This window comes from Hypoxylon trugodes (genome assembly GCF_022578975.1).
Source record: "Hypoxylon trugodes strain CBS 135444 unplaced genomic scaffold F4822scaffold_1, whole genome shotgun sequence".
Classification (NCBI taxonomy): domain Eukaryota; kingdom Fungi; phylum Ascomycota; class Sordariomycetes; order Xylariales; family Hypoxylaceae; genus Hypoxylon; species Hypoxylon trugodes.
In genome coordinates this window covers 2,314,033-2,337,445 of record NW_026250016.1, presented here as the reverse complement: position 1 = coordinate 2,337,445, position 23,413 = coordinate 2,314,033, and the positions used below count along the sequence as shown (strand labels likewise).

Here is a 23,413-nt window from a genome sequence, read left to right as displayed (position 1 = left end):
TGCAATTACAGGGGACATCGCAGGTAAGCAGTACGTAGCTTCCAATGTATTTACCTTTTTTAGCGGACAATACATAATTGTGCAGTACGCAGGCATGTACATCTGAGAGTATACATGTACCTAGATGTATGTAGCAGCAGCGAACCAGGTTGTTGCATGTTAGAGTGGAGTCTGCCAGTAATCCTTCCCCGGGTCGAAAAAGAAAGTCCCGCCAATATACATGGTACTTGCATTCAATAATTCAATGTTCTCACTAACATAATTAATTCTCTCTGCTACATCTCTACTACAACCTACATCATACCTCCCCCATGCTTGCCTTCCTAAGGAAGGATGTACATACATACATCTGCCAAATTCAATCATTTACCACTCCAACACGATTTGCACTACCAACCCTATTTACAATATTCAAATACAGCGGACTCAACATGAAGGATCAGATCAGATCGAAATACTCATCCTCATCCTCATATTCATCCATACACACATCTATTACGGTAATACATACTATTGACACATGTACTACCACATATTGACAAGGCTGGATGTCCTACCCACATACATATGTGCGCAAGGACAAATACTATACCGAGACATTTCTACAGCGCCTTGACCCATATACCGTCATTCGTAATCGCCAGGGTACAACAGAGCCTCCTTATGTATGAAATGACATGTTATGTATTTCGGTATGTACCATAAGCTTTACCCTGGATATTCTAACCTCTCTGCCCCTATCCCCATTGTATTCATTATATTACATAACACCGAGGCATCCCACGACTTTATCAAAGTGGACAGCCGCCGATGTAGGGCTTATTCCGGGGCCGATAGAGAACCAATAACATCCGCGGACCCTTAAATATCAGCAACCGCCTGAAAGTTCTCGCTTGTCCACACCATGTCCACGCTCATTCGTTTCACACATACACAAAACATCAGTGCCCACTCTTTAGCGACGTCTACGAAGCAGAGGTTATCTTGAATATGACATTGGATGAAGATAATGAACTGCTGACCTGTGGGGATCGATGAGGAGACCCTCCTGAAGCTCGCTATCAGATAACATCACATTCCGAAGGACCTGCTCATTCTTCACATGGACCCCTACTGCCTAATATCCGGCACAGCCAGCCACACTCCGACGCAAGTCGCCGTCGCGCTCCCATATCCGGCCGATTGCAGTTGGATCGAATCCGCCAAGACACGGGACGGACGGTAGCGGTTGTGCAGGTTTTGCATAGGACATATAACATACTGAGTTGATAAGAAGCCATCTCGCAGGCCTCTGGCCCACAAGTTTATCTCTTTATAAGAAAGCTCGAATTCGATCCGCTAAGACATAGCTCAATCGCTAGTACGGATACTAAATTCTGGCCCGAACAACTTGAATCTTCGGTTCTCACTATTGTAAAAAAGAAAACCAAGTTCCTGGAGCCCAAATTCACATGGTTCTTGGTCCCCGATGCAGATACTAATCTTACTCAACTTGTGTCACAATATTCTGACTCTTTTCGGTTTCCTTCACCCGACGTCTTACTCTCCGATCCATACTTCTCTATCGACGCATAAAAGTTTGGGTACATAGGTAGCCATTTGCTGCTTTATGTCCCCAAGTATGAAGAAACATGACTTTTTTTTTTCCTTTCCGAGGATATCATTCCCATCGGGAACACTTGCCTATTTGCGTACTATTTATGTTATTCAGATAACTAAGATTTACCCCTGTCATGAAAGGGTTCCGCTTTACGTACAGAACCATTATCGTTGCGGATTTGTTTATGGGAAGGGGACGGTATCCGCCAAGCCCGACTTTCAGCAACCTCATCTCAGGTACACCATTGGTGAGAACGGCAGTTAGTTAAGTATGTAACTGGCCCCGGTTCGTATTTGAATTCTTCCTTTTTTTTTTTTTTTTTCATGGCTGGCTTTTCTTAGCCTCCTGTCATCTCTGACCCACAGAGCCAACAACGAACCCCCCGGGCCAAGATGCCCAAGTACCTGGACGAGATATTAAGCGAACAGAGCCAACCAATTCCGGCTAAAACGCCTTTTGAATCCCTGTTGCAGATCTGACAAGTTAATTACGATAGAGTTTAGGATTAACAAAGTGCCCCCCGCACATTCCTTCATGCTACTTCTCGACGAACCAAAGCGAAGCAGGGGGTCCTTCAAGGCCGAGCCCCAACCTTCACTTTCACTTCTAGGATTGCAACGTCGAATAGGAAGCCATCAGTGCTACCCTCACAACCAGTTTGAGGTTCGTTCCAGTCCTGTCAAAGTCTGGGTCCAATAAGCTTTTTCCAAAATTTTCAAACATTTTTTTCATTCCTCGAATCTCATTTGCCGCAAATGGAGAAACACGCTCCTCCTGCAAGTTTTAAGGGACCGGCGTCTTAGCAGAATACAGTCATATCATTCCACTTCTAAATGACACATGGTGCCGACGCTTACCATCAGGTTACCTTGAAGATATCGAGTTTGGAATTCCGCCGTTTGAAGTCAAGTCGACTGATCTCGACCTTGTGTAGCACAGAACAATTCGAGGTCTTCGGGAAGCCCAATGTCGAGGTGACTCGTCACTTCTTAGCCGCTATCGTACGATACGGCTTTTAGGGGGCCAGCTTACATATGGCTTAGTAGTTAGGTTATTATCGCGATCACCAGGGAATAGATATGATCCCCACGCCTGACTTGCAGCTATGCAAGCCACGGCACCGCTGCCTTAGCAGCCTCCAAGTCGCATTCCATACGTCTCGTGCGATATAGAATTACATAACCGTGCTTGGGAAGCTATGTTTTGAACCGAGGTCCTCGAACGAAGCGGCTATTTTCGATGATCGACTATTTTTCTAGATTAACAAAGGAGGCGTATTCGCAGATCGAATATGTACATTCGCCAGCACATTTATCAGTGCGATAAAATTCGCTATTATTTCCACCGGACACCGGAAAACTACCTAGCTAAGTTCTTACCAAGGTAGGTAGGTAGGTAGATAGTCCCCTGTCGTCGGCGAGTATAGCTGAAAGCTAGCTCTCGGTCATCGTATGAAACATCGTAATTCCGTAGTAGTCTCGAAATGACAAAATCAGCAGCATTTCCATCGAATTAATTTATCTAGCGAAAATCTGGATAACATCGGTGTAGTTGTTAAACTGACCGTCGGACCTCCAGAATTCGCCCCCCCTGACTCTTGTAAATACACCGAAGAACCGACATAGGTTCGAGTCCTGCCTTATCGAAAGCCAAGCCGGTACACACCTCACCTCACCTGCATTATGTCGACACCATTAGATCTCTAGTGCGATGGAGCATGGAAGTTTCCCTCTCCATGGTACCCTATGCAAGAAGTATATCCTAAGTCCTCTAATCGTATTGGCTGTGACCAGGCTTCGAATATTATCATCGAGACCGGGTAAATTCCATGAAGACAACCACCCCCTCCGTGTTCACAGCCGTGAGAACTCACACCTATGCCGACCTACTCTATACTCTAGCATTGAAATTACATGGTTGATGCCGCCATCCTGGGAGGAGATAGGTATTCATATCGGTGCCATATCGGGTCATTCCATCCGGCAGGCAGATATATCTAGTCATGTGCGGCATCTTCTTGACTGCGGGCAAGCAAGCGGTCCCCAAGACCGGGAATTGTCAATAGGCTCTATCTTCAGTAATTCTGGTGCAAATTACCGATCACCCCTAGCTACTCCGCTCCAGTGGACTCGTACTTGCATGAGGGCATATTACCGGGCTAACAGGCCTTCGCGGGGGACAGCGGACTCGTCTGTTCGCGAATGATATTGACAGATCATCTGTCGAATGCATGATGCGGTGGTATCCTGCAATTTTCGCTAAGATCATGTAGCCATCGGTCCATGTGCCGGCAGCTTTGATTTATAGCCGCGCCGTCAGGTATGTTTAGCGGCTATGTTTTCGAAGGTTCCATCTTGTGAGGATCATATTCCTATCCAATTATTTAATCGAGAGGATAAGTTATGCTGGTGTCATATATTGGCGGGCTGGTAGCTGTAGGAACTCGTAGGATCGGCCTTTGCAACGAAAAACAAAGGAGTGGTGGAAACGTCACGTCGCTTCCACCCCCCTTGATGTAAGCGAACTGTCACGTAGGTATTGTGCTACCCAGGCCAGTTTCATGCGAAATCAGCAAGTGCTGGGTATCCAATTGAATGCAAGCTGTATTCCTCGCACGAAAACTGGCCCCTCGTATCCAAGGACACCCTATTCTTCTTCGAGCCGATTCTCGACTATGCCGCTTCGGGGAGTGCCTTAAGAAATTTCAAGATCGACCCCCTTATCCGAGAGACGATTATAGTCTACTATACAACATCTCTTACCCGATACCGAATTTTTTACGTCCAAGCGTAGCGTAGCTTCTGCTGCCTGATGCTCTTCTAACATTGATGCCTTATCATTTCATCTCCGAACGCGACATCCAAAAGGCAACCTAAAAGCAGCACAACGCAATCATATAGGATCATGTTGACGCCCCCGGTTGTTATCTAGGAAAATAGGGGCCGCACACCTTCCGCATGAGCATCGAATTTTTATGCCGTCATGGGTTCATTCGACAATCCATCCAATGTATCGATAATTGATACACCCTTCGACGAGTGTTGAGGAGACAACACAAGTTAAAAAAAACAGAGGGGAAGTACATATTGGGTTATTGCCGAAGATATTAATATGTACACCATTCATTCCACTTTCGCCGACAATGACCTGGGGTTTACGGGTATAAATCCATGCCAGCAGTGTTGATCGCTACGTTTACTACGAGCTACGTAACTTCCGGTCCCGTGGTTCCAGACAAGACGGGAAGTAATAGAGGGTTCCAGCAAAGTTATCTCAACGTCTTCTCTTTCTAGCAGTAGGTCCGTTGGGATATTCAAAATACAACTTAACGCATTGGCATATCCGCGGTGCGTGTCGATGTTACCAGGCCTCCTTTAGGAAAGCGAGAAGGTTTCACGTCGCAGGTGTCTTGTTGGCATCTCCAGATCATCTATATTAATATTCTTGATACTAACATTTCAGGGGCCCATTGTCCCGGACGTGGGTAGTAGGGTCTTTGATCATGCCGAGTTCGATTAATTTAGACGAGGTTGTTTCTGAAGCACCAACGCATGTTAGCCGACCTAGGTAACATCATGAAGATGAAATCGCTCAGGATCATTCGCAATTCGTCACCTTAACTCTAGTAAATAGGTCGGCGTCCATTTAACGTGATCGGAGCAGATCCTGTCACAGATATTCAAAATCATCATGAGCAGTAGGTAATTTCCGAGTTCACAATGCGATGCCAATATAATCGACTTAACTTCCAAGGGTCGGGGTGTATCTACATAGGTACGAATTCATTAAAAAGGCGAGGTCAACATGTAGTTGGCATTATGCATGCCAATAGAAGCATCAAACATAGATCATAAATTAGGTAATAGGCTAGACGATACGTTATCACGCCTGTAGTAGATTTTAAAGAATAGATGCTTCCTACATAGGCACCATCACAGCTTAGATTCAGTTGCATACCAGCAGATTGAACTTAGAAAAGAGTACCTTTAAGCCTACCTACGCATATATACCAAAAAGTGAACCTTGGTGGGCAATAGAACATTAGTTACTATGGTAATCGTACATCTGCATCTCTAATAGCATTGGATATGTGGCGAAGTTAGGACATCTAGTCGGTCGCGGGTATCTACCTCAGGACCCTGATTTTCCTCCCGAGCGCCCCTATCTAGTAGCTCCTAGAAAGTAATTACGCCAATAACAACAATCGAATATTGAGATGTCGATTGGAGGTTTGATGATCACCGCCAGTCGTTACGCCTCACTTAACCATTTAGGAAAGTTGTCAGCAGAGCCGCCGGAGGAAAAGGAGCGAAACTTGAACGATATGATATCACTCGCAACCTTTGTGTCATCTTCTTGCGCAACACACAACCCATAAGGCGAACTATTAGATTCGAGATTTAGGAAGATAACGTCGCCTCTGAACTCAGAATTGTAGGATCCGCCAGTCTGATTACCCTTTGCGGGTACACAGGTCCCTGAAAAATTGGGTCGGTGATTTCATGATGTGGTCAAGATCACGGATATCCCGATGATGTCATTGACGTCAGGTACGTGTCTGAATTGAATAATAAAGGAGAGGAACCGCATGCAATTGAGGAGATCACTCAATCCAGAATCAATTCAAAGTCTTCAAACAACTCAAGCTAATCATCAAAAGTCAAAATCACGATCACACACAAAATGGCACCCTCACCAGAAACTCTACGAAACATCGCCGACCAGGCCGAGCGAGACCTAAACTCTTACGAGTCCAAGACTGGCGCACACAAGACTTCCCGTAATGACGAAGCCGGCGTAGATACCCGGGTAGAGAATAGGTTCCCCGGCGCCGATGTGCGATACGACACAGATATCTCTACCAACCGCGGATACAACAAGAGAATCCCTCCTGAAGAGGGTGGTGAAGTAGATGCTCGCGGACGGTATGTAACTTATCAATCTACCTTCAGCAAGCATTAGATATCATATAACTAACACGATCCAGACAAACCCGTGGCGAGCACTTCGAAGGCGTCGGCGGTCCCGAAGACAAACTCGCGCGACAAGCGCTGGACTTCGGCGGGACCAACGAGTTCGACGCCGCCGGGTCGCGACAGCGGGAAGTTGGCTCGAGTATCCAGGATCCGACCGTGGGGTACAACCGCGGACGAGATGTGATGCCTGAGGGTCGGGAGGCGGTGGAAGCTAATGTTGCGGGAATTAAGCACAACCCAAGGAAGGAGCATTTCAAGGGTTCTGATTATTATACCCCGGAAAGCGTGCCAGGAAGCATATCCGCGGAGGGATATGAGCCCCCGGATAGTGCCGTGGAGAGTTCGAGGGAGGCTGAGCGGTATGAGTAAAGATTAGTGTTAAGGACGTCATATGAAACCAACAGTCAATAAGTAAAATATACAAATTTATGAGCTCTTTAGCCACTGGCCTGTTGTATCAACATTCGTACCTAGATAGTTACTAAAGTGTCTTGACTATGAGCGTCATCTTGAGGTAAATCCACGTAAACCTGTCACCAAAGAAATCGTGGCTTAGAATGTATGGGCAGCTGAGACATGTCTTAGTAAGCCGGAGTAATTGTCCGGACTTCTGATCCCTCGAGTTTCCTGTGAAAATCTCCTCGCTCGATAACTTGGGAACTGGCATGAGGCGGACACTAATGGCTTGAGGAGTAATAGAGATAGCGGCATGTTGTGCAGCTCTTAACTTCTAGCGGGTTAATGGATTACATACGATTCGCTTCCCTCGGATGCCGAATAACTACTAAGGCGGGCCGCGGATGGGCGGGATAGACCGCCCCATTAGGCCCATGAGGCTAACCAGGAAGAAACAGTTAATATGCAAAGATGACCTAAAATCATCTATCGTATTGCTGATTGTAGCTGTAGTAATGGGGCCTTCCCTTGAGCATGATAGGCTGATGACTTACTAGACTGTTGTCTGGCGTTCCTGACTTCTAAGGATTCGTGAAGATGCATAGCTTGTTTCCATTGATGCGACGCTACAGCGGAATTGGGTATGAAACTCGTCCGGTCGGAGTTCACGATGTTATGGTCTTAGATCGATCTTGATCCTCGCTATACCGATATAGATGACTATGACGTCTTGGGTTGTATTCTGTAATGCTACGTCACTAGCTCTTCGGTTAGATCATTTAAGTAATGAGGCTCTAGTATCTGTTAATAACGTTATTATGTCGTCTTGAATGTATTGTTAGTAATTGTCTGGTTAGATAACCTGATGTTTAGGGCTCTAGTGCTTACCTAGGTACCCTTTCTGAATTAATACGAATGTGATAGAGTTGACGGCGGCTAAGTCGGGAATTGAAATATAAATCATGAGATTAGTAATTTGATATATCCTAATAAGGAATATAGGTATTAAGAGAGTATTCAGTCTCCCAGATGAGATTAAAACAATTAGCATACACAAGTCTATTCACTCTTAACTCGAGCCAACCTCACGAATCGAACATTGTCTGGGCTCGAGTTGATCCTACAAGATTGGCCATCGGTCGATAGGCCGCCGATAATGGGTAGTGCAGCCACTATTGAAGCCTGTAGAACAAGGGGTGTTCGTTACGATGTCACATCGCATATACGAGAAAAATACCGCGCTAATTCAATTGAATAGACAGCCCAACTAACAAACGCCGGATGAGTTTCTATTCTCTTTGAGAAATAATGGTATGCTGGCTCTTTGAGCTTTACCTTTCCAAGGTGCCTTTGATGGCCACGTACGAAGTGGCTGATACGATGTGCCCAATGGGATAGAGACGGCATCTCGTCGAAGCTCTCGCGCTGTTATTGAGGCGGACGGCTTGACTCGTTACTCCACCTTCTCGGTCACCTCGTGATAATCACCGTCATAGCTTCAACTGTCCTAGATAAGTTATTAGGATATAAATTGGGAGAAATGTCCTCTGTATAATTCGATTTCATATTGGAGGAAATCATAGTCATCACGATAAATAATTATAATCATAATTATTCCTACGTCTGGTCAGTATAACGACGTCATGAAGTTCCAACTTTCAGCGTTACTTCTAGGCGTTGCCACCACTGCGGTTTCTGCCCAAAACAGCAACCAAACTGGTCCATTCTACCTCCACATCGTTGGCGGAGAGGGTAGCTCAATTGATGGTTAGTTTCATATGGAATTGCTCTGATTGCTGTAAGCTCACATTCAACATAGGCTACGCCGGATCGTGCCACGCTGGAGCTGCCATAGAAGGAGTATGTTACGGCGCAGGAGGACTTCCCGATGGCACCGATAATCACTCTTATATCTACTACTTCAACGATACGCTCACTGAGGTCGACGGTGCGCCGGTCGGCGAACTAATATGGAAACTTCCATACACCGACTCAGATGGCAACAGCGCGACGGTCGATCAAATCCTGGGTCTGCAGTACTCTGTGAACAGCAACGTCGCCGCACCCATGTTCGGCTTCAGCTACCCTTATGCGAACATCGGCTTCGACGCCGACGGAAAGTTGTTCGCCTACAACTACGTCGACGACTCGACGTTCACTCCCGGCACGAACCCCGCTCCTAGTGGCCAAGGAAAGGCGTACTACCAGTGGTATGTCTGCTGGCAGTACTTCACGGGTTATTATTACCAGTCCATCGCGTGGGTGGTCTCGGACCCCCCTCACAACCCGACTTGTGAGGCTGTTACCATCATCCAGGTCTTCCCCTCCTCTTAAGAAGCGATGAGGTTTATATTGCACTCACCCCTTGACCTTTATCTTCGGTAATAGGAGACTATGCGAGGTTTCCGAATATTTATTAATCGGATGGAAGGCGTCATTTGGTGACGCTGGTGATAGGATGACGAATATATACGAAAAAGGGGGGAACGAAACTGGAATGAATATACGAGTAAAGCAATAGCGATTATAAATACGGTTATACCTATTTGAATTAAAAATAAGTAACAGTGCAATTCTATGGCGGATAATATAGCTTAATAATAGGTTCAAGTATTCTGGGAAGAGGGGACAGATCTTCGTACTACCACCAATCCAGCGACGCCACGGTCGTCATAGGAATAGATAAGAAAAATGTGAGGCCTTATAAGGCGACAATTTTCGAGGCCGAACCACTTGCTGACATCAATGTGTCAACTCAATTTTTACGGAGTTATCCTTCGAAGGGATGGCTTAGAAATTCTGAGTTTTCGTTCGTTTTCTTTGTAAATATATACGTTTACGCCAAAGCCGACGGTACCGTAGTGCGGGCCAAGATGATGAGATCTATCCTATTTTCGGGATATCTATGTGGCTGGCGGGGGATTCCGTGAGGTGTTTGTATTGGTTTGGCTGAGCTGACATTTTCTCTTTCGGTGGAAGTTACCAGTAACACGAGAGCCCTAGATTGGCTCCTAAGCGACCTATTACGCCACGAAAAGCGCCATTTTCCTCTTCTAATATTCTTCGCCTCAAAATATTTCTTCCTTGGATTTCGGGAATTCACAATCCGGCCGTTCTTTGAATCTAGCATCTCGTATGTTGCCACGGAGTGTGGGATCCGTAGGCCGATCTTGCACACTTCAATAGTCAAGATAAAGAACTATTCTTATTCGACTAGATACAGTCAGATTCGAAGCTAACACATAATCTTGCGCCGCATCGAATGAGAGATGTGGACCTGCATGACCGTTGCTGTAAAATCGGTGCCTGTAGCATCATGGCGGCCGTTAGCATCCATCCCTAACGTTCAGCTCGAAGCAAACATCCAATTATGACAAAGCGGACTCCTAGAATTCCTTCTCGTGTAACCAACGGGGATGACCTAGGACATACGTTGCCTGTCGAACAGGTGCTAAGGCCACCGCTACGTCGCCGAGTCGGGATCTATCCATGCTAGGCAGACAAGCCTCCGGAGTACTAAGAGGCGTATCGTAACCGAGCACATACGATGACGAGAATGCCATGGTAACGTATACTCGTGAGCGAGAGCAGGTTGTGATTCGCTGGTTTGAGGCCTTGCTGTCCTACTCGTGACGAATCCTACCCCGATGTGCCGGCTGAGCTGACTGAAGGACGTAATATATAATGAGGCTTATATGCTGTGGGACCTTTGAATCAGAGTTCTGAGCCAAACCTATACACTGAGTCAGTCTAGCCTAAGGGACTTCGCGAAATTCATTCTTCAAACTCTCGAATAACGCTGCAATTTATACATCCCTAAAAAGCCAACAACAAATCTACTGTCTTCTCATATACTATCTATCATGAAGGTCTCACAGCTCCTACCGGCGACCCTAGCCCTCGCCATCACCTCAGTATGGGCGCTCCCGCAGCCAACCAACATCGTCGCAGTGGTGACGACAACGGAGCTCGTTGCCAGGAAACCCGCCGTCTCCTACACCGGCACGCAGAGCCATACTAACCTCCGCGCGAGAGCTTCTCACACCGGTACTCAGAGCCAAACCAACTTGCGTGCGAGAGCGTCTCATACAGGCACCCAAAGCCAGACTAATCTCCGCGTGAGGCAAGTCGAGACTTCGATCACGACGCCGGCCCCCTCGGCGTCAAGCGCCAGTTTCACGGGAAAATGCGATTATAGCTACTGTGAGAGTGGTAGCGAGTACTGTATGTAACACAGAATGTTCCCTTACTTCCTTTAAATTTCCTAAAATGAAAGCTTGGAACTTTCGGGTATCTCGCTTCGAGGAATATGTGCTAATCTTTGCTTCTAAAGGCTTCTACTGGGCTGGTGTCACTTCGTATGACGTTTCGCTGGGCCCGGTTCCCGGGGAGGTTCGTACGGTTATTGGAACTTGTTAAAGTGGGATATGCCGAGTCCTAAGGCAAGGTTTAAGTTGGCTTTCTGCTCTCCTGGATAATATGGATGGGATGCATACCTAGATGGGTTTACTAGACGAAAAGAATAGAGATGAGTTCACACACTAGATACAAGATGCCAGGCAGTGGAAATTAAATACACTGGGCTCTATCAAATGATGAATTAGATCGAGTTATTCAATATTTCGTTCATATATACAGGTATGCTAAATAGAACCACTTAGATACAAGAATCCCGCCCCGGGTTCGTTCAGATGAATGCCTATACCAATGCTTGTTTCCGATATGTACTGGTGATTTTGAGATTACGCAGCTAGAATGACCATTAGCCCATGAACTAGCTACCAAAGAAGTGCATAAAAAATAACTTACCAGGGCCACCAATAGCAGTAGTAATAGGTCCACTCTCAATGTACACGCCAGAGAAGTAAAAGTCCTCAGTACCGTCAGAGTAACCAGAGCGCGGCAGCTCGAGAACACCCAAATGCCAATCAGCGCCATTAGACGAAGTCGAGGTCTTAGCGGGAGCAACGACTTGCGTTAACGGGTCTGCCCCCTCCGAATGCCAGAAACCGACTGTACCTGCACCGAAGTCGATCTCGAAGGCGACGTTGTGCCAGACGTTGGGCTTCCACTCCGTCTTCCACTTGCTGTTCTGGGAGACCATACTATTGTGGTATTAATACTGCTGATACCTTTGGTAGAATTGACCTATGGATATACTCACAACTGCAAGTTCGGGTTCTCAGTACCCTGCTCACCAGAGATCCAACCGTACTTCAGTTCGGTGAAGTGGGACTCGAAGAAGCAGATCTGGTGCTCGCGGTTTTTGGACGGGGCGTTGGTGTCCTTACGGGAGATACTGAAATGGTAGAACACCTTTCCGCTGTTAATCGCGGCCTTAGTCTGCGGGATCAATTCGATACGGCGCATGTTCTGGCCGTTCCAGAATGCCGTGCTGTCTAGTGTGAACTTGGCTCCTTGCTTCGACACTGTGTCTGCTGGGTTCTTGAAGTCGGGAGAGAAGTTGATGTATTTCTCAACGGAGCCAGAGCCGTGGATGTAGTACCTTCAAATTCTTAGTTTAGTCTTAGTATGCTGGGGTTTGTGTGAACGAACTGGTAGGGCCCGACTTGATTTGACCAAGACCACTTGTTAAGGTCCGCCGACGTGCCCAGATCATTGAATCGTCCATCCCAGATCACGCCCGCGCGGGCGACAGTGGCCAGCGCCGAAAGGAGAGTAACCTTCATCTTCGAAACTTCGAGGTGACGTAGAGCCCTAACGTAATATCCAGGTGAATTGGGATGATAAAAAAACGAGTCAGGTGTCAGGGCGTGTGGAGTTATATATATCGTGAGATCGATATGGTTGCATTTCCCATTGTATCATTGAAATTCTAGCCGGGGAAAGCTGCACCGGCCAGATATTCCACTAGTAGATCATCCAGGTACGGGCTAGATTCAATTTAATGGTGGCATACCGGACCGTGGTAGGTACAATTAAGGAAAAGCTACAGCGCGACGCATGGCCAACCGCGGAAATGAGCCTCCGATCAACTCGCCTTGGAGATCATTTTATATATTGAACGTGGGGGATTAACTGTTGTGGAATTTAGCCTATTGTCAAATCGTGGCCCAGACCAAGAGCCCTATTTTCTGCTATACCCCATGGGGATCACTCAATGCGGATCAGAACGTGTCTTAACATTGAAATGATATTGATTGGTGTGTCAAAAATAACCTCAAGGATTAGAATGCTGTAAATAACTTCATATATGAGCATGCGCTATCAGTTCTCTAAATAATTTACATCATGATCTCCCATACTTGCTAACTGATTACAAAACTCGACGACAGACTTCTAAATCTTGTATATCCTTACGTATACATATTATGGCGCTAAATGGGTTGGGTGATACGGACATGTTTAATACAGACAATCTTGTCGATGTGTGTCACGCGACGACCGATGTGGTGGCCCACCGGAAGCATTATCAATATTCCAATCCAGCACCGAAACTGCTATTTCTAGCTTCAGTTGCTCGATCTAGGCTAGCTCGAGGTTGGTCGACACTCGTCTTACTGTGTGACGTACTCGGTCGAGATGTGATTGGATCACCCTCTTCTGCGGCGTATAAAGCAGCTGTTGGTAAGGGTACCTCATCATTAATCTTGTGAATGAAATAGGCAGCGACGAGTGCGAAGAAGCCTCCACAAGCTAGGACGATGGCGATACTATGGTCGCCGGGAACGCCTCTTGGTTTCTGGAACATGCGGAAGATTATACTTGAACCGAGAGTAGCGATGAACTGTGGTGAAGCGATTGCCATGTTATGAATGCCGAGAATCACCCCGGCTTGATCTGGTTCGTCCTCATCGATTTTGGAACTGGGGTCTCGCTCAAGATCCCCATCGGAAGAGTTAGCAGCGTCAAACTGGTCGCCTTGTACGAGAGACCTCATCTGTTGCTTCCGAGCCTGATACATAATATTACGGCGACTTATCTCTGCGCTGATAATGGCCCATGGCGCCCATAGCGCCAAAGCCCATGTAATGCCAATTATGCCAATGAGTGCCGTGGCAGCTTCAACGCTTCGGACAAGAACCGTGCAGAACATCGCACCGGCAAACAGGAATTCGGACAACAACCATGCCCTTCGCAAGGTAAAGCCAGGTATAACTAGACGGGCTAGGATGCTCTTACCATTAGTAACGGAGTTTTGATGGGCACCGGGAATGTGTCCGGCCGTATTGCTGATAACGGAATTGTCGTAAGTTGGATCGATGAAGAAGGGGAGTAGTACGTTCGTCGCGAGGCTTGTGATGGCGAATATCAGTAGAGCAAATGTGCCCACTCGAGTCGCTTTCTCGTAAAGGTCGTCTAATTCTTCTGCAGTCATGTGGGGATTCTCTTCTAGGAAGGGCTCGACATAGATTTCTCCGATATAGGATGATGTGTAAAATAACATGGGGAAGAACCCGATCCATGCAGCAAATTGAACAATGCAGACCTTAGCAACCTGCGGTGGAAGCCTCCTTATCGATGCAAATATCTTTACGAAGAAAGTTATGAGACCAGGTCGATCGGTAGCAGGTCGTCCATCAAGCTGTGGATTTCGCTCACGAATGATTATGGTACTCAATATTACTGTCGAGCAAAGGAAAATGCTTGCGATCGCGCAGAGATCCTTGAATTGACTGCTCCCAAACCACCAGGTGTATCTTGGAAGGTCAATACCGCCGGCGATATATCCAATGATGTTGCCGATTCCCACAAGCCTGCTGGCCATAGAATTCGCAGCTTCTTGTTGATGGGAAGGAGCGCAATCGACGATAAAAGCTCGAATGGAAGCTTGTACTGTATTGACAGCGACATCTAGAACATAAATCCAAATGACCGCAATGACGATTATGGTGACTTTCACACCATGGGAAGCTGGGTCAGCTCCGAATAAGCCTAGTATTCCTCCCACGATTTCTCGAATCCACGCGAGGAACATGTAGGACAGTGCTGTAGCGGCGGCGCCGCCTAGCATGAATGGCTTGCGTTTGCCCCAAGATATCCTACAGTTATCACTGAGCATACCAACATACGGCTGAACCAAAGTGCCCGTGAGCGGCCCAGCGACCCATACAAGAGCCATAAGAGACTTGCTTAGGCCGAGGGATAGAAGATATGGTGTGCCATTGGATAATTCGACTGCCCAAGCAACTTGTAATCCTCCGAGGCTGATTGTCAAGAGGAAAAGATACCAGACGCTTTTGGTCGATTGGAAATAATCTTCCTCTGCCTGTTTCGCGGGGTTCTCGTCTATGGAATCTCGCTCAACCCCAGTGGGGGAGAGGAGTGGAGAGCTCTCATTGAGTCCATCTGGATCATGAGGCTCTCCAGCGTTTATCCTTATGGTACTCTCTGACCACGCAGGGTCAGGATTGTTCTTTAGCTTCAGAGGCGGATCATATTGTCGATTCGACGAAGATTCGTGGTCCGAGGACGAGGAGCTCGGCAATGACGAGGTCATCGATCGGGCGGTATCGTTTTCGTTACCGAAGCTCGTTTCTATGTTCTTGGGCGGGTGGTAGGAAGTTGGTCGGAGTAAACGAAGGATACCGAAGTTACAGAAGGAATTCTTATTAACTCGGTTGTTTTATATGTGGATGTCGCAAGAGGAATGGATTGTGTAGAATGGGACCAGCAGACCAGGGTGTGTTGAATTTAGCCGTCTAGACCAGTAGATGTAAGGGAGTAGGCTGTCACACGGTCTAGGCTGGAGATGGCAGCACGAGACTGAGGGTTTGGTAGGAATGGTGGCGCGTCGCAATTGGTCAGGAGGAGGTAGTCAAAAGCTATGAGCTGTATGAGCTGGACATTACCGAAGTGGTAAGTAATATGTTACCGAGTGCATACTGGAGATACATGTATTGGGGGGGAGCACCAGACAAGTAACCTAGTCACGCATGACCAAAGTCTAAAACAACTAAAACAAGCCACTCGGAAACCATAATCATTGTGATTCGATCGCGATGATATCAGGTACCTTACGACGCAATAGGACTAGGGCCATGGGGTTCTTTCCGATCTCCGGGCTTCAGAAGGTACCACTTGCCGAGGCTAGACTGTACTTGGTTTGGATTCTAACATTCAACGCTTCCTTTACTATTATTATGTAAGATAGGCTGCCATTAATATTTGAAGATTAAAGGATTAAGTATCAAGTACCTAGTTGTATTTGATAAGTAATAGTTGGATTTATATCTAAATTGATTATGAGTGGTTGTATGATTTTGTTACTTGATTTGAGGACGGTTACTTAATTACAGTGACGCTAATGTATTGTTCTAGCTGAACGTGCTGAACGTGGTTGCCTTACCAGCTACCTAGGTAGGTATGTTCAGCGTTGGAGATTAGAGTTGGGCCTTATCGTTGTAGGGAGATTAAGACGTTAAGCCCCTGCTTAGGTGGGTTTTCTTAGGGCAGGTGGGTACCTATCTTCGCGCGCAATCAGCTGCCCAGAACAGAATAGTCGTAGTAAATTGCAAGCTGTCGATTCTTAATTCTAACTCTTCAAATCCATCAAGCGCAACAAGTCAAAACCTCTAGTTCGAGTTTCCTATCAAACACCTCCATCTCTCCGGTTCCTCCAAATCGATGCGTCCAATGCCGTATTCCCAGTGCTCGGTTTAGAGCTACACGCCCGCATCCCGCCGAATCGTCAATCCACGACTTGAAGCCATTAATTATCCACTGTCGCGGCCATGTTGACAGAAATTGCCAGCTCCGCCATGGAGCTCGCTCGTATGTCGACCGAACCTCGAATTATGTCGCAACATGCCATATTTCCCTCTTTACTAACTATGATTATCTTATAGGGCGAGCGGATGAAGAGACGGATCCCGATGGTATGATCTATGTTGCTGCCGCATTATGCGGCTCAAGTTCACTTACGATTCATTCTGACAGCATATAACAGGGGCCGACTCGGGGGAAAAGGAGATCTTCGCATCACGAGCGCTCTTTATATCAATCATGCTACTCGTGATTGCCTTCTTCACAAGTTATATGTTACAACAGAAGAAAGTTCAAGCTGTTCACGAAACAGTAATTTCCATCTTTGCGGGTTCGTCGCATAATCTCAGGAAGAGCATGCTAGTGACGAGAGGCTGACATTAGTATCAGGCATGACCGTGGGATTGATTCTTAGAGTGACAACCGGCCACTCCATCCGACAGCTTATCAGCTTCGACTACCAGATCTTCTTCAACCTCCTACTACCGCCGATCATTCTGAACTCCGGATACGAACTTCATCAAGCGAATTTCTTTAGAAATATCGGTACCATCCTAACCTTCGCATTCGCCGGAACCTTCCTGTCTGCCGTGGTCATAGGTCTACTATTATGGTTATACACCCGAATACCTCTCGAAGGCCTAGAAATGACATTTGTTGATGCTATCTCCGTTGGCGCAACATTGTCTGCTACAGATCCAGTCACGATCTTGGCCATCTTTAATACCTACAAAGTTGATCCAAAACTATACACTGTTATCTTCGGTGAATCTATCCTAAATGATGCTATTGCCATTGTCATTTTTGAGACTGCCCGAAAGTACAAAGACAACACTGCCGAAGCATATGGGGTCTTTAGTTTTTTTCAGGGTGTGGGCATTTTCTTGGCTGTCTTCTTTGGCAGTTTACTTATTGGTGTTTTGGTTGGTGTCGGTACTGCGCTTGCCTTGAAATTCACATACATCAGAAGATATCCCCAGATCGAGACGTGCTTGATTGTGTTGATCGCTTATTCAAGCTACTTCTTTTCACAAGGACTGGACATGTCAGGTGCATCTAACCTTTTCATTTCACTCTAATGAAACATTACTAACCGAAACGTAATAGGTATCGTGTCTTTGCTATTCTGTGGTATTACTCTAAAACACTATGCTTACTTCAATATGTCACGACGAACACAACTCAGTACCAAATACTTTTTCCAGATCTTGGCACAGCTATCGGAAAATTTCATCTTTATCTATTTGGGCTTATCCCTGTTCACTGATAACGATCTCCAATTTCAACCCCCTCTAATCATCGTCACCATCATCGCCGTCTGTGCGGCACGATGGGTAGCCGTCTTCCCTCTATCCAAGGCCATCAACTGGTTCCACCACTATCGGGCGCGGCGTCGCGGTATAGAAGTTGCTGACGAACTACCTTACAACTACCAAGCTATGCTGTTCTGGGCCGGTCTACGTGGAGCTGTCGGTGTAGCACTTGCTGCTCTACTAAACGGCAAAAACTCATATGCCTTAAAAGCTACTGTGCTTGTAGTGGTGGTGCTTACTGTGATCATCTTTGGCGGCACCACAGCACGAATGCTGGAGATCTTGGGTATCCGAACAGGAGTTGTTGAAGAGGTTGACAGTGACGATGAGTTTGACATTGAAGCCGCACCAGGGGGTTCCTATTACAAGAGGTCCGGAACCGGAATTGGATACACTCCTAGACGAAGAAATGGGTCGGTACGTCTCGACAATATGGATTCTTCAAGACTCCGGCAACCTGCGGAGCCAGAACGAGGAAGTTATGTATCCGGACATCGTTCACCATCCTTCCCGACGTCACGTGCTACTAGCTCGAGTCGTAAGGGTTCTCGGGCGGCTACCAGTGAAGATGTCGAAAGGACGGATCTCCTTGGACGTAACGGCAGCGTAACAGACTCAGATATAGGAAGTGACATCGATACATCGGACCTTCCACCTCCGGCCCGCAAATCGCCGCGAAACAGGGCGAGTCCTATTCTCACGCCTAGTGGGGCATCGGAAGAAGAGGGTGTATTTTCATACCCAACATCGGGTCACAGAGACGCGACACCCATTTCTACCCGTGCAGCAATTAGGCAATTGCTTACCTCACAAGACCCTCAAGCTTTATTTAGACAACTTGATGAGGATTACATCAAGCCGAAATTACTTTTGGATGGGGGACATCCTGGCCCAAGTGGAGGAAAAGGGGATGGAGAAGGCGGCTCCGGGTCGAGCTAGAAATGTATAATACCATCCTAGAAGGGGGGCATATTGATATAATTTATGAATGAGCACTGTAATAAGGTGTATTAGACGATATTCTCGTTGGCATTACGCGGAGTTCTTGGGTATTTTGTTTTAAATGTACGTGTATGATGAACATAGGGAACTGAGAATTGTACCTATAAGATCATATGTCAATGTCGGGATTTGATTTAGGAACGATAGTTCATTATTCGGTAATATGTGTTTAATGTATGAGTTGGAATTTATTTTAGGTAGGTGCGTAATAGGGGATCTGGTGGGGATGCTTACAGGTGGCACGGGCTGTTACGAAACAGCTGGACGAATAGGGATCCACTATAGACTACCCCTACCAAGTTCTTTAGTGTCCAGTTTTAGTGTCCAAGTTCACCACCTTTAAGTCGCTTTAAGTCGTGTACATACAACCTTACATACAATTCCACCCCGTACAATACAATACACATACATGTCTACGTAGTGACACCAGCAGTCCAGGGACATCGCCCTTCTAGCGCGTATACTCGAATAGATTCACTGTTACCTTCGGCTCCTTGCTTGCCCTCTAGATATGCGTCAATTATAGCTGAAAGGCGCATAATACCTGCCCCCATGCCATAACCATAAAGAGCCCCCCGACCGTGCCAGCCTTTACCGACTCCCACGCCGTCTTTTCCCTCCTCGACGATAAACCTTACCTCCGAGCTGCTAGTATGGCTTCGTACGGAAATACCGTGCCAATGGCCGCTCCCCGTCCCGGCCAACAGGCCGCTTATGGTGCGCCAATGCAAATGCACGGTCAGATACCCGTGCAAGGACACTCTGCCCCTGCCGGCACCTTCGCCCCGGGTACCAAGATACAAGTCGGAAATCACAGGGTAGTAATACAAAAATATTTATCGGAGGGTGGATTTGCACACGTCTATCTCGTGAAGATGCCACGCCCTGTCGACGGGACTGATCAGGCGGTGTTGAAAAGAGTCGCCGTGCCGGACAAGGAGACTCTTCGTGGGATGCGAACAGAGGTCGAGACGATGAAACGGCTCAAGGGGCACCGAACGATTGTTACATATATCGACTCGCATGCGTCCGAGCGGAACGGCGGCGGATACGAGGTCTTCCTGCTGATGGAGTATTGTAACGGAGGAGGCTTGATCGATTTCATGAATACCCGGTTACAACACCGCCTGACCGAACCCGAGATTTTAAACATATTTTCAGATGTTGCCGAGGGCGTCGCCTGTATGCATTATCTTAAGCCGCCTTTACTACACCGAGATTTAAAAGTCGAAAACGTCCTTATTACCGTCAACGGCTCGAGGAAGAAGTTCAAGCTTTGTGATTTTGGCTCAGCTGCGCCACCGAGAGCCGCGCCTCAGACTGTCGTAGAATGTCGCTTGGTGGATGAAGATGTTCAAAGGCATACTACTTTACAATATAGGAGTCCGGAGATGATCGACGTATACCGAAAACAACCAATAGATGAGAAGTCGGACATATGGGCTTTGGGAGTGCTTCTATACAAGCTATGCTATTATACTACACCGTTTGAAGAGCAAGGGCAGCTGGCTATATTAAACGCAAGCTTCAGGTTCCCTAACTATCCTACTTTCTCGGATAGACTAAAACAGCTAATTGGTACGCCCTCTCATCCCATTGCCAAGACGTTTTTGCTAAATCAGTTCATAAAGCATCTATGTTACGGGAGGACTTACGATCTCGACCAAATATTTACCAAGTACTTCGAGAAAGTTGTCGGATGCAAGGTCGCGAAGTACCTATACATGATGTATGGACAATTCTATCACCCACAGACGAAAAACTAACAAACTTCAGATTTACTCCGGTCAAGCGCATTCAGAGTCGAGAAGGAGTGAGAAACAGCCAGCTACTGGCAAGGAGAGTAGAGGTTCTACCGGTATAGGTGCTGTTTATTCACCACCGCAGCAACCACAGGCTCAGGCGCTCCCCGAAATCACGCCTATGAGACGTGGACGGCCACCCGCTACGAGCCAGTCTGCCCCGAAACAAGCACCAAAGCCAAGTCCATCCCCAGCAAGAGTTACAAACGGCGACCCATTCGCTGCGTTGGACGCTAAAACAGGGACGGGTTTTGAGGATGAATTATCTTCTAGGTTCCCAACATTGGACCAATTCTCTCTACTACATGACCAAGGCACGAAATTTGACTTTGACAACCCGACTTCTCCCGCAGATCCTCAGATGCAATTTAGTCAACTCGTCACCGATCAATTGGCAGATGAAGCTTTTATTAAGCCTCAGGCTACGGTGAGGACGACTCCAACAAATCAGAGGCAATCGGCAGATTTAAGTCGAGTGAAGTCAGTAGCAGCTGTATCAGACTTAACAAAAACGTCACCTCCGCCCGGGACTGTTAACAAACCTGGTTCTGCACCTCCCAAACAACCTTCGGAGATGAGCCGTGCGTCGGCAATTATCTCCAGCAACCCTGAACTCCAAGCTATTTCGTCTCCTCCGCCACCAAGTTCACTAGAAACTCCCAATAGGCCAGCCATGGTTTCGACAGGGACAATGACGAGTACACCTCCTGCTGAAAGGCAACCTCGAGATTACCCCCCAATTCACCGATTCCCTCCAGCCGACCAACATCGTACGTCAAGTTTGCCCAGACAGCAGGAGCCAATAGGCACCGGTCAGAAGCGACCAGATTTAACTTATGCATTACGGCCTACACCAACTCCTCGTATGGACTCTATCCAACCAGCACCAGGACATGCCCGGCACTCGTCCTCTTCACGTCCATCTTTGGAAAGTGGCCGACCAAGTGCCGAGCAACTTGAACCATTAGCCAAGTCGACATCCATCGGAGGTCGTCCTAGGCCTGTTAGTACTTATCTTGAATCTGATATGGATTATCTTCGCGAACGAGAAGCTGCCCCAAGACCACTCCGCTCCCCTGGCTACTCACCAAACCTATTAGCAACTACTACTTCTCCTAGACTAGAGCCCCAGGATGATACAGCAATAGAGTCAAATGTGGACTTCCTTCGATCAATGGAAGATTCCGATACGAAGAAAAAGGATAAAGGTGTCAAGCAACATACGAAGCGTGCTAGTCTCACCTCGTTATCAGGCACCAAGAATATCCTGGCTGGAAGATTTGGCGATGCTTTTAAGCGGTTCGAGGGCAATCCTTCGGCGCCAGGCGCGCGAACCCCATCTCCTCTTAAGGATATGGAGCGTCATGATCTGACCCCAATTGCGGGGTCGGAAGCCACCGATGGTCGCAGTGATGACGGTCATCTTCTAGGGGAACCCGAGATGACGCCAGAAATGCGACGAGAACTCGAGGCGCAAGCCCTTGCCGAAGAGGAAAGACGAGTGGAGGCAGCAGCGGCTGAATACAAGCAACGGATGGCGGCGCGAGAAGCTGGTGGCCCGCCGGGCCCACTACCTAAGAGCATTGGAGGTGTCTCGAGGGCAGTAAGCATACAGAACCGTGTGCAGAATTTGCTCGATGAGTCCCAAAAATCATCTCAGCAGGTTCATCACACAGCGACCGGCTACGGCAAGTTCGCAGACGCGGCTGCCGCCAAAAACCGCACAGAAAAGCAGCTTCCTGAAGTCCCTCGGAAGAACGTCACCGGCACGCGACCAGGAGCCGGCCCACCCCCACTCAAGCCCATGGCTAGTTCGATTGACGTAGCCGTCGCGGCCGCTCGGGGACGTCCGCCAGCTGATCCAAATTCGCCTATCAAACCCGCACTCCCGCCTAAGCCAACTCATTTGAACAAACTCCCGACAGGTAGTAACCGCGCGAGGTCACCGCCCAAGACAGTTCAAGCACAGCGGACACCAGGACCAGCGCGACGTACCTCCACAGAATACCTAGCTGGCGTAGGCTTACCTGGTAGACCGATTATAGACATGAGCCTCCAGGAGAAAGAGGATTACGTTCAGAGTTTCGCTAAGAGATTTCCTAGTCTGAGCTCTATCGAAATGGTTGAGCGTGATCTAGACGCCGAGGCTGACAGTAAAGGAGGGAAGAGGTAGAGAGAAGGAACAGCGGAGAGGAATTTGGAGAAACCAAGTTAAGCAAACAGAACTATATGTGTACTCATGTATGTATGTACGTGCGCCGTCGAGTAGAAACCCTAAACTTATCGCCGGGGGGAGTGTCGGAGCGGGCATTATTATCATGTCATCATTGGCAAACACCTCAAATGTAGACGTGGAAAGGCGTTTCGCAAGAAAGGGGATTCAAGACAAGACAAAGGCAAAGGCAGTTGAATAGTATCCTGCGCATATATATGTACCTAAAACCTATCATATCTACGTATAGCCACTCGTTTGTCACGGTGGCGCAACGGCGTGGCGATATTCTAGAGGTTGATGTTATTTAGGGGGTTGATATAGTTGAATTCTAAGCGGGTTCTGGGTACTTTGGTTTGATTTGAAATTGTGAAGTGTTTTTGCTA

The 23,413-nt window shown here is 47.3% G+C and overlaps 7 protein-coding genes across 7 annotated transcripts; 5 read left to right on the top strand and 2 right to left on the bottom strand.

Annotated features, from left to right (window-relative positions):
• Positions 1-6,283: 6,283 nt before the first annotated feature.
• On the top strand, positions 6,284-6,945 carry F4822DRAFT_424234 (uncharacterized protein; the record flags this gene model as incomplete). Its single annotated transcript, XM_051460113.1, has 2 exons — positions 6,284-6,525; positions 6,588-6,945. The coding sequence occupies 2 exons, from the start codon at positions 6,284-6,286 to the stop codon at positions 6,943-6,945; spliced, it is 600 nt and encodes a 199-aa protein (XP_051319545.1).
• A 1,670-nt stretch (positions 6,946-8,615) lies between these two features.
• On the top strand, positions 8,616-9,306 carry F4822DRAFT_424233 (uncharacterized protein; the record flags this gene model as incomplete). Its single annotated transcript, XM_051460112.1, has 2 exons — positions 8,616-8,739; positions 8,792-9,306. 2 exons carry the CDS (start codon positions 8,616-8,618, stop codon positions 9,304-9,306), a joined length of 639 nt encoding a protein of 212 aa, XP_051319544.1.
• A 1,529-nt stretch (positions 9,307-10,835) lies between these two features.
• F4822DRAFT_424232 (uncharacterized protein) lies at positions 10,836-11,391 on the top strand (the record flags this gene model as incomplete). Its single annotated transcript, XM_051460111.1, has 2 exons — positions 10,836-11,196; positions 11,306-11,391. The coding sequence occupies 2 exons, from the start codon at positions 10,836-10,838 to the stop codon at positions 11,389-11,391; spliced, it is 447 nt and encodes a 148-aa protein (XP_051319543.1).
• Positions 11,392-11,541: 150 nt separating this feature from the next.
• F4822DRAFT_385772 (uncharacterized protein) lies at positions 11,542-12,987 on the bottom strand. Its single transcript, XM_051456655.1, has 4 exons — positions 12,529-12,987; positions 12,137-12,478; positions 11,782-12,077; positions 11,542-11,722 (listed from the first exon to the last, which is right to left on the bottom strand). The coding sequence occupies exons 1-4, from the start codon at positions 12,660-12,662 to the stop codon at positions 11,715-11,717; spliced, it is 780 nt and encodes a 259-aa protein (XP_051319542.1). The 5' UTR covers positions 12,663-12,987; the 3' UTR covers positions 11,542-11,714.
• A 29-nt stretch (positions 12,988-13,016) lies between these two features.
• Positions 13,017-16,083, bottom strand: F4822DRAFT_385770 (major facilitator superfamily domain-containing protein). The gene has a single exon (XM_051456654.1). The coding sequence runs from the start codon at positions 15,431-15,433 to the stop codon at positions 13,406-13,408; it is 2,028 nt and encodes a 675-aa protein (XP_051319541.1). The 5' UTR covers positions 15,434-16,083; the 3' UTR covers positions 13,017-13,405.
• A 292-nt stretch (positions 16,084-16,375) lies between these two features.
• F4822DRAFT_385767 (sodium/hydrogen exchanger) lies at positions 16,376-19,327 on the top strand. Its single transcript, XM_051456653.1, has 5 exons — positions 16,376-16,707; positions 16,782-16,811; positions 16,883-17,029; positions 17,089-17,748; positions 17,806-19,327. Exons 1-5 carry the CDS (start codon positions 16,668-16,670, stop codon positions 18,948-18,950), a joined length of 2,022 nt encoding a protein of 673 aa, XP_051319540.1. The 5' UTR covers positions 16,376-16,667; the 3' UTR covers positions 18,951-19,327.
• F4822DRAFT_385764 (uncharacterized protein) lies at positions 19,328-23,376 on the top strand. Its single transcript, XM_051456652.1, has 3 exons — positions 19,328-20,591; positions 20,645-20,742; positions 20,790-23,376. The coding sequence occupies exons 1-3, from the start codon at positions 19,667-19,669 to the stop codon at positions 22,986-22,988; spliced, it is 3,222 nt and encodes a 1,073-aa protein (XP_051319539.1). The 5' UTR covers positions 19,328-19,666; the 3' UTR covers positions 22,989-23,376.
• The last annotated feature ends 37 nt before the right edge of the window (positions 23,377-23,413 follow it).